The 10,718-nt window shown below is 38.9% G+C and overlaps 1 protein-coding gene across 1 annotated transcript; it reads left to right on the top strand.

Moving 5' to 3' along the window:
- The first annotated feature begins 7,391 nt into the window (after positions 1-7,391).
- Positions 7,392-9,138, top strand: TCIM (transcriptional and immune response regulator). Its single transcript, XM_028148668.2, has one exon. It carries the CDS (start codon positions 7,427-7,429, stop codon positions 7,745-7,747), a length of 321 nt encoding a protein of 106 aa, XP_028004469.1. The 5' UTR covers positions 7,392-7,426; the 3' UTR covers positions 7,748-9,138.
- Positions 9,139-10,718: the final 1,580 nt, after the last annotated feature.

Below are 10,718 nucleotides of genomic sequence, written 5' to 3'. Positions count from 1 at the left end.
CCTGCAGTATTTATCTTATGAAAAATAATTCTAAAATTATTTATTTAAAGTCTACTTTGGGCCAGGCTTCGTTCTGGGTGCTGGATTTATGCATAAGTAGAGTGAAGAAAGCTGCAGTCAATGTTGATTTCTTGACAACTATTACTGAGAAAGGATAAAGAACGAAATTACATTTCAGACTTTTCCTAGAAACTCTAGATTCTTATATTTCACTATCTTCTGGGCTGTTTCCGAGGCATTTCAGATCTTTATGTACAGCTGAACTCTTGACCTTTCTCCCAGATTCTCTCCATTTTCACTTTCCCAACTCAGCCTTCCACACCAAGGACCTCAAGACTTAACCTGGGAGCACCCTTAACCCTGCCCCATCCCCTATCCAACTTATCACCAACTCCCTTTGAGTTTACTTCCAAAATACATTCGGAATAACCTGCTTACTACCTGCAACCACAACTGCTTTCTTTAGGTGTTGCCTTTGATGGCACAACAACCAAAGTAAATTTTTTAAAAATTAAAATAAAACCCCAGCAGTTTCCTCCCATGCTTATTATCCACTGCCCATTGCTCTTAGGATACAATTTTAAGTCTTTAACATGGTCCCAATCTACTATCATTACTCTCTCCTCATTGGTTTCTGTTTCCAACCTGCGTTTTCTTTGTGTCTGTTTTCTTGCCCTTCAAACTCATTCTCACCTCAGGACCTTTGCATAGTATTTTTTTTTTAAATGTAGCCAAGGCTCTGTGCCAAGGCTGATTAATTTCAACATTTACTTCAAGTCTCCGCTTAAATGTCTCTTTTTCAGAAAGGCTTTTTTTATGACTTGAACAATTTAAATGGAGCCTCACCTTGTTTCTTCTTTTATATCACCTGATGCCTTTCATTTTCCAGCGCATGTAAAAATCTTCTTCACACATCTATGTGTGTACTTATCTGCCTAATGTCGCTTTTCTTTTCCAGATCTCAGGTCCCACACACACAGCGACCATGTCCATTTCCCCCAAGGTCTTCCTCAAGCAAGTATTATTGTACTTGGCATGTAGTAAGCATTCAACAATTTCTTTGTGAAGGAATCTATAAATCACTGCATACATACATGTAAAGAAAAATGAAAGACTGTCATGGTAGAATTTTCAAACTATAGGATATCAGTAAATAATAAAATCAGGAAGCTATGCAATGGTAGGGGGGAAAAAGCACAGGATTTAGGGTCAGAAAATGAGAGTTCCTAGGCCTGCTCTGTCACTTAATTAGCTCCAAGATTTGGGGAAATTTATTTACCTTCTGTAATACTCAGTTTTCTCATCTGAGAAAATACCAGTGATACTGTGAAAGTCAAAAAAATAATAATAATAGTATATGTGAAAGCACTTTGCAATTATAATGCAGGATGAAATTTTTGTTGTTAAAACAAAAATGTTCATGAATAATTCAGTTGAAGTGGAGGCATAAATTTCTAGTGCTGGCTTCTATACTATTCATATTCAGGAAGTTACCAGAGAGATAAATTGATACAGAAAGGTAGCATTGAATTACATTCTCTATGCCTCCTTTCTTTCAATTATTCCTATAATAATTCAATAAATTTTCAGTTGATACACTCTATGTACCAGCCACTATACCTTTATATCTTTAAAACATTAAAAATATAAAGGCATTTCAGATCTTTGTGTACAACTTAATTCTTGACCTTTCACCCAAAATCTCCCAAAACATTAAAGATATAAATAGAAATGTCATAACTTTTCATCTAAAACAGTAAAACCTAGAGTCCTGGTGATGCAAACTGGAGAATCAAGTAACTCATTAGAGGTCTGAAAAATCTTACCAGGGGTGATTTGGGAGATTAAAAAAAATAAAGGAAATGAATTCATTTTTCACCACTTACCTTGGGCAGGTTGTTTAGACCAAGTCTTTGTTTATGGTCAAAATTGAGGTCAATGTTATCTATATCCAGTATAGTTCAGAGAGTAATTTAGATAGTAGATGAGGAAAATTGGGTTTACAAGTCACTTAATAAATGTTTGTTCTCTTCCTTCCCTTTGTTTTCTCAAATCTATTCATCAGACACAAACCTAGCGGGGCACATTTACTACTGGCAGAGCTTCAACCTCTTTGTGTGATGAAACAATACTTTTTGAAAACCGGTGCCCAGAAGAAAATACCCAGAAGCTGCTTCTTTTGAACAGCCTTCATTATTTTCTGTCTTTGCTACAGAAAAGCAAAAGCTCCATAAGGTGCCTTTTTTGATATGATCCTATCTACATGCAATTTGTGAATTCTTTCTAGAAGCCTTTTAGGTCCTGTTGTCCACATTCTTCACTGGAAATACATGTACAAAGAAGGGAAAGAATAGAGTGACAGCAATTAAAGGCTTTTCAAGCACATGTGGAATCACCTTTGGCAAAGAGCATCCGCAAATCATAACCTTAGGGTTTATGTCGCATTTCTGGGAAACAGAAACAAGCATTGTTTTCCTGTGGGTGGTCTTGCCCTCTAAACAATTTTGAAGTTCCTTAATCTCTCTAATTCATCTGAAGGCGTGTAGGCAGTACTCAAGGAGAGCTGCTCAATGACATGTGGAAGGATTATTCAGACTTTTTGAAAATAGAGCTTGCAGTTGATTTGAGAGCAATACAGCATAGAGTTTAAAATCATGGGCTTTGGAATCAGATAGTCCTTGGTTCAAGTTGTCTTATTGTAGCTGAAGGATTTGCAGAGTGCTTTCGGTTCTCATTGCCGGTGTAACAAATGGCCACACACTTAGTGGCTTAAAACAACACAATTCATTATCTTACAGTTCAGGAAGCCAGATGTATAAGAAGGGTCTGCAGTGCTATGTTTCTTCTGAAGGCTCAATGGGAGAATTTGTTTCTTTGCCTTTTCTAGCCTCTAGAGGTTGCCTACATTCCTTGGCTCTTGGCTTCTTCCTTCATTTTTAAATACAACAGTTGAGCATCTTCTCTCCCCTCTGACTTCCTGCCTCCCTTTTATCAGGACTCTTATGTTACTTGGGCCAAACCAGATAATCCAAGATAATCTTTACATCTCATATTTTTAACTTATTTACAACTGTAAAATTCCTTTGCCCCATAAGTTCCTTTTGCAGTATAAGGTTCCTTTTTTGCCTATATTTATAGGTTCATTCCAGGTATTAGAAAATGGACATTTTAGGGAGTAAACTGTCATTGTTTCAAATTTCTTACCTGTAGCATGAGGATTACAGGAGTTCCAGCCTTATAGGTTGTTATGAGAATTAAATAGAATCATATACATTGCTATTTGACACTATTATGAAACGTTTAAGTGATTCAGAGCTTTAGACACATTTATGAGACAGGTAGATCTGATACATGCTCTTGGTGGAGATAGATTTTAAGTAATCATAAATATAAATGTATGTTTGAAATCTGTAATAAGTGCTACTAAGGTCTAGTAAATGGTATGTTTGCAAGGAGACCCAATCTAGTCTAGAAGGATCAGGAAAGTCCTCTGAGCAAGTAGCCTTTAGTTGACATTTTATGAGATAAGAAGTAGAGAACTTTCCAGAAAAAGAAAAATATATGCAAAGACCCAAGACAGGAATGAGCATGGTACATTCAAGGAATTGGAAAACTTATAGGTATGGAGAAAATGTGGCAAATTAGGATGCTACAGAAGTAGTCAGTGACCAGAGCAATGTCATGCTCAAAAAGGTTATGTTAAGCCCTAGCTGGTCCTGGGTTCAATTCTGGTCAAGGGTATGTACCTGCACTGTGCAGGCTCCTCCCTGGCCCGGGCCCTAGTCTGGGCTGGGGCTCATGCAGGAGACAACCAATTGTTGTTTCTCTCACATTGGTATTTCTCTCTGTCTTTCTCTCTCTCTTCTACTCTCTCTAAAAATCAAAGGAAAAATATCCTCAGGTGAGGATTACAAAAAAAAAAAAAGGTTATGTTAAGATTTTGGAGCTTATCCTAAACGTAATAGCACGATTGGTCTGATCAGATTGCTTATTAAAACTATTGCTCTGGATACTGTGTACAACATGGTCTTAGTCCAGGTGAGAGAAGTTGGGGTGTCATAGACTGGGATCCCAGGATGCAAACTCCAAAATGGAGATCATTTATTATGGAGTGCTCTTAGGATTGATGCCTGCAGAAGGGAAAGATACGGATTTGGGAATAGGGAGGTCTCAGCTAATTCCAAAGAATGCTCTGAAGTGTAGATGATCCCTCCGAGTTGGAGAAGGGGTACAGGCTTTTGTGCCCTCTTATCCATCAGCCACTAGATACAGCTGCACCAAGAAAGGGGTGGGGGGTTTGACCTTGTTCAGAGGTGGCAACCCATGATGGGGGCTGACAGCCAAACATCTGGGGAAATCTTACAGGGAGTTGTTGGTTGTGCATCCCAGCATCCACCATATGGAGACTTGCCTAAATAGTGGCAGGGCAAGTTGAAAGTAAATAGATTTAAGAAATATTTTGTGGATAGAATTGACAGCCCTTAGTGATAGATATATATGGGGGATAGATCTAGATAGGGGAAGAAAGAAAAGAAGATATCAAAGATTATGACTGCACTTCTGCCTTTTATAACTAAACAGATATTGGTATCATATTTGTATATATCTGTATTGATTAGTTAAATAAGTGAGTCTATACCACAGAGAAAAGGACCAGGCTTGGATTTAAAATTTAGGAGTAATCAATACATAGGAAATAAAAAGCTAAGAATCAGCTCAAGAAATAGCAGAGCATGAGAAGTTTGACGAAGCCTTGAGTATGGCAACAATTCAGATGGGTTATGTCAATTTCTTGGCACTTAATTAAAACAGTAAAAATCCTTATTACCATAAAAGTACTTTTTGTATTTAGTGAGGGAGAGGTGTGCTTCATATGCCAATAAGCCTACAGTCAGAGGCAGCAGAACATAGGGTTGGTCCATGGAGACCCTGGAACAAGCATCAGCTGCCATGGTTGGTAAGATGAACATAAGCCCACCTGGAATAGTCTTTCAGGGAAGCATCCTTCAGGAAGAGATCATCCTAGGCTCCTGTCTGTGTTTCATTCTTCACATTGGAGTCTTCAGCAACCCTTCTGACTTAACCTTCATCAGTTATCACCACCTGCACAAGGACTTCCCTAGTGGAGGCCTTCATCATCTCTTGCCTGGCTCATTTTGGGAAGTGTCCCAACTAGTCCTTTTGTTCCCCTTGTCCTTGTTGTCTTCCTGCAAGTCTATTCTCTACAAAGAAAAGTCAGTGTTTTTTAAAAATTATAATTAAAATCCTGTAATTTCTCTGCTCCAAGTTCTCCACAGGCTGCCTATCTCTTACAGAGTAAATAAGTGTTAAATCCATGAAAAAGCCTACAAGCTTGTACTCTTGCCTCTGCCTTCTCACCCCCTCCTCCCCTCCATCCACTCTTCTCTGGCCACTCTGCCCCAACCACACTAGTGTGGTCTCCTGGGTGTTTGGCATATATTCCACGACACTCTTATCTTCAGACCTCTGCACTTGCTGTTTCCTCTATCTACAACACCCTTCCTCCAGATGCCTACACAGCTCACTCCCTCACCTCTTTCGAATTCTTGCACAATATCCCATTGAAAAGCTGGCTCTAAATACCCTATGCAAATCTCAACCCCTCCCTTCCTCTCCTATACAAATCTACTCATTTGTTACTTCCTGACATCATCTATATTACTAGTGGCCCGATGCATGAAATTCATACAGGGGGGGAAGTGGGGGGGCGGGGAGGTTGTCCCTCAGCCCGGCCTGCACCCTCTCCAATCTGGGACCCCTTGGGGGATGTCTGACTGCTGGTTTAGGCCCGATCCCTGTGCAATCAGACATCCCTCTTGCAATTCTGGACTGCTGGCTCCTAACTGCTCACCTACCTGCCTGGCTGATTGCCCCTAACCACTCTGCCTGCCAGCCTGATTGCCCCCAACTGCCCCACCCCCACTGGCCTGATTACCCCAACTGCTCTCCCCTCCTGGCCTGATTGCCCCTAACTGTCTCTGCCTCGGCCCTGCTACCATGGCTTTGTCTGGAAGGACGTCTGGAAGGCCTCCGGGTCTAATCAGCATATTACCCTTTTATTAGTATAGATAAACGTACATCTTTCTATTGTCTATTTAAGTAGATTTTAAACTCCATTAAGGTAAGGTAGAGATTTTTTATTGTTTCATTTTATTTGTTTGGTTTAGTTTGGTTTACTTTTATATTCCCAATGCCTAGAAAAGTTGTAGGTAAAGGCAGACCTTTAATAGATATTGATTAAATAAATAAGTGAGTGTATGAATAAATGATTGGATGAATATATATGAAGGGTGGCTAACTCAGTTTTCTAGTGTGGCGCCTTCCCTGCACTAGATCTGATTTGACTAGATGCGAGGAAAATGAGAACCAGCCCAGCTTCTTGGAGTATTAGAACATGGACCAGGCAGAAGGTCCATAAAGAGAAGTTTCTGGGGCCCTTTGAAGTTGAAGAAAGCAGTTGGCTGAATATAAGTGTCCAATACATCTGTGGGGACACTGGCTGGATGAATATTGTGGAAAGTGAAAAGAACAAATTCAAATTCTTCCAAAAAGGTGTCGTTTTATGTCTGGGTAATGCCAAAATACATATTAAAAAAAAAGTCAAATCATTCCTTTTGAGTACTGTATACGTAAAACACCTGATTACCTTTCCTACTTGTTTAAAGTAGACATATTGTTATATACTGTATACACGAACTTAAGGGATAGTGTCTATTATTATTATTAACTTACACTTTTATTCAGTGAATACACATTAGCACTTGTATACAGCCTCTGAAAGGTCACGGTTCCAGGCAGTGTCCTGTCAGCGCTTTGTAGGTAAACTCCCATTCTACAATGGGACCTATTTATTCCAAACGGATGTCCTTAATTGTTAAGCTCTCTTTGAGCAGCTTAGGAGTGGCCCTGGATAGAAGTGTCCAAAGGGCACAGATGTTTGGAGAACACTTTAATAAATTCTCTGGAAATTCTTCTGCTAACACTTGCCTGTGTTAGTAGAACTTTTGTTTCGTTTGTTTGGAAAGATTTTGAGAGCTTAAGGCACCCAGTTTGCTTCTTATCTTTGCACTTGCCTGGTTTCAGCAATTTTTCTTTTTTTTTTTTTTTAAAGAAGAGCCCACCTCTCTATCATCCTATTGACAGAGATGAGGTGAAAAGGAACCCCCGCTTCCACGCCCCAACACAGAACACAGCTTTGGAAACATTTTGCACAAACAAGAACGGGGTATTGGCAACTCAACTGTTAAACCTGCCTGTGATTATTCTTCCTTGAGATCACTCTGATGTCACCAGTGTAATTTGAGCCTGGAGCTTTGGCTCCTGCTTTAAATAGCAGTGCTGGAATGAGTTTGCTACAGACTCTCTGGAGAGCCTGGGCGCTGAGTTCCCGGAGATCCTCCCATCGATGAAAGCAAAGCCAAGCAACCAAGCCTGCACCATGTCCTCCTCGCTGCGAGTCAGCCCGTCCATCCACGGCTACCACTTCGACACAGCCTCACGCAAGAAAGCCGTGGGCAACATCTTTGAAAACATCGACCAAGAATCACTGCAGAGGCTCTTCAAAAACTCTGGGGACAAGAAAGCAGAGGAGAGAGCCAAGATCATTTTGGCCATAGATCAAGATCTGGAGGAGAAAACACGGGCCCTGATGGCCCTGAAGAAGAGGACGAAAGACAAGCTTTTCCAGTTTCTGAAACTGCGGAAATATACCATCAAAGTTCACTGAGGACCAGAGACTGGATAAGGACGTTATCCAAGAATGGACATTTAAAGACCAAGCGAGTTTGTGAGACGCTAACACGCAGCGCTGTGTTGCTCCTTGCAAGCTTCTCCTCCGCCAGGACTCCGGAGGCTGGAAAGGAACTGAGCAAAAACTGGTGACAAGGACTCCAACCAATTTCACGCCTGCGCTGTGACAGTGGAGAACAAGATGCTTTCAGCAAGGATTTGAAAACTCTCCCGGCCAGAAAGGACTGATGCTGGTGTCAGGAGAGGTCTGGACAGATGTAATGAGAGATGAAACTGAAGAAAACAGATGGGCTGAGGGAGAACTGCAGCCAGGGTCTCTTTGTCAGGCCCTAGGACTTAAATTCAACCTGAACTTTTTGTTTGTTTGTTTCCTTAAGCAAACTGGGAAAGGGGAAAGAGGGGGAGGAGGGAGGGAAGGGAGAAGAGGGAGAGAGAATTTCCTGCTACAATTGTTTACTGAGTTTTTTATTTGAATTCTCAAGATGTTTCCAAGCTTCAATGCTATCTATTGGTATAGATTTTTTTAGAGATCAGTAAGTGATTATTTATTTGCATTTATTACAGTGCCTGAAAAGTACACCACATGGGTGTAAGTGCAAAGTCAAGGAGCTGCAGTACCTTCAGCAGCTCAGTATAACCATACGCCACCTTCTAGTTTATAAGGTTTTTATGCATTTCAGAATGGTTGTGCAAAAGTTGCAATAATGGGCCCTTCAGAAATGCAAAGTACTGTGAAAAAATGTATATATATTTTTTTATCTTCTAACTAATGCTAAAATATAATCTAATTAAATGTCTTATAGTTACTGCAGTGAGCATTAGTAAGTGAATATGGTATACTAAATAGTTTATAAAGATGCTATAGTTTCTATAATTTATTATATATGACAAATGATATGCAACCATAATAAATTATTATAAACTTGACTGCCCTTGGTCTGTGTTGATTGGAATCAAAATACAAAATAAGATGATAAATTATTACTACAATCTTATAGAAACTATTATCAACTTTTCTAAGGATTTTACTCTAAGAATTAAAAGGTGCTTTTAGCTAGCTTTACATTAATTGCCAAACTTTTTCAAACCAAATTCTTACATCAAATATTCAGAAAGTTTCTTGTCCACTTTAAAATATAAGGTACAGACATAGAAATGTATGGATTGACTTATTAATATTGTTGTTTATGTCTCCATTGAGGGTGAGTTTTAAAAGACTTTTCTCTCCCATATTTTAAAAAATGTCTCCTCTGTGGCTACAGTAACTCAGTACATTTGTACATTTATTTCTCCCCAAACAGTATATTTTGAGGTTAGAGTCTGAATTATGATCAAGACTCTGTGGGATATCAGTGTTTATTTAATACAAACCAATATTGGAATAACATTACAGTCTTTGTTTATTTCCTCATAAAATTATAATAAAATACTTCTAAGAAGACATCCATCCATGCCTACTGCACTTTCCTATCAGACAGAAATAAAAGTTTCTCAGAAATTAAGTGTCTCAGGAACATCTATAAAGATGTTTGAAACTGCTGATCACAGTAAAACAAAACAACTGAATGCTCTAAAATCTTTTGGGAGAGTTACAAGTCAGGATTTTAAACAATACGTTTTTTAAAAGGAGACTAAGTGGTCAAATCTATTTTCAAAAGTTAATTGATTTGTTCACTGAAGAGAATATAAAATCACTCAATTAAAAAGAAAATGTTTTACATGAGAACATCTTTGAGAAGCACAAATTAATATACAGAAGTGTGTGTGTGTGCGCGTGTGTGCACACATTTTCTGGGGGGAATATTTCTAATTTCTATCAGATTTTCAAAGACTCCATGGTACCAAAATAAATTAAGAAAAAAAGAGGAAAAGCTTTCACAGATGGGAGTCTCAACGGGTGATGGTATCTTGGGATTATCAAAATGAAGGCTGCTCTATGACCCTCTGCCCCTATTCTTGCCAACAGAGCTTGTTTAATGATCTCACTCAAAGTCTTCTTCTCAGGTGCCAAGAATAAACTTCCCACTTCTGATTAGGGCCTCTCCATGACACATTTTCTCTGTCCATGGGGGATCCCCAAAAGATACTGATAAATCACCAGGGAAGAGATCTTAGCAACTTTCTCCTCCAGAATACCTATTATACTCCATGCTTCCAATGAAAGTGTTTAACCTATTTTTTTTCAAAGACTTTAAACACATCTTAGATGCCGAACATAGTTCAAAGTTTCAATTTATTTTACATATTCATAACTATGTACTCTGCCTATTTTCAATAGAATCCAATATAAATCTTACCCACTTTTCACATTAGCATGTACTAACTTAGTTTTCTTGCTGTCTACCATCGTTATTTTCTGATTGCAAAGCCATCACATAGGAAATGAATTAAATAGCAACTGGGATATGATCCACAACAGTGTGGAAAATAATAACTGTTCCAGGAAGTTATTACACAAACATGCTGTTTGTCCCTTCATGCTGAACATAAGTTGGAATCAATGTAATTGCACAAGGATGGTTTTTAACTGCATAATACTTTTATCATTTAACAGGAGGTCAAATTAAATATCACTAGAACAGGTGGGATTAATCCAGTTTAGAAACCCTTCTATGGCACAGGGATGGCCAAATATATCTCAAGGTATCTCACTGTAATAGAAGAAATATATAAGCAGCAAAGATGACATGGCTCATTAATAACATTTGTATCATTAGGATCATAATCACAACTTTTATTGAGTACTTAACAATTTACTAGACAATTTCCCAAGTTGTTTTCATGCATTAAATCATTGATTAGTATCATGCCTTAAGGGTAAGTGTGTGCATGCATGTGCAAATGTATACAGTGTAATGAAACTGAAGCACAGAGAGATGACGTAACATGCTGAACAGCACACAGCTAATGAGGCCAGGACTCAAATCCAGGAAGGCTTGCTCCAAAGC

Source organism: Eptesicus fuscus, chromosome 8 (assembly GCF_027574615.1).
Source record: "Eptesicus fuscus isolate TK198812 chromosome 8, DD_ASM_mEF_20220401, whole genome shotgun sequence".
In the NCBI taxonomy this organism is placed as follows: Eukaryota; Metazoa; Chordata; class Mammalia; order Chiroptera; family Vespertilionidae; genus Eptesicus; species Eptesicus fuscus.
This window is presented reverse-complemented; position numbering and strand designations above follow the sequence as displayed.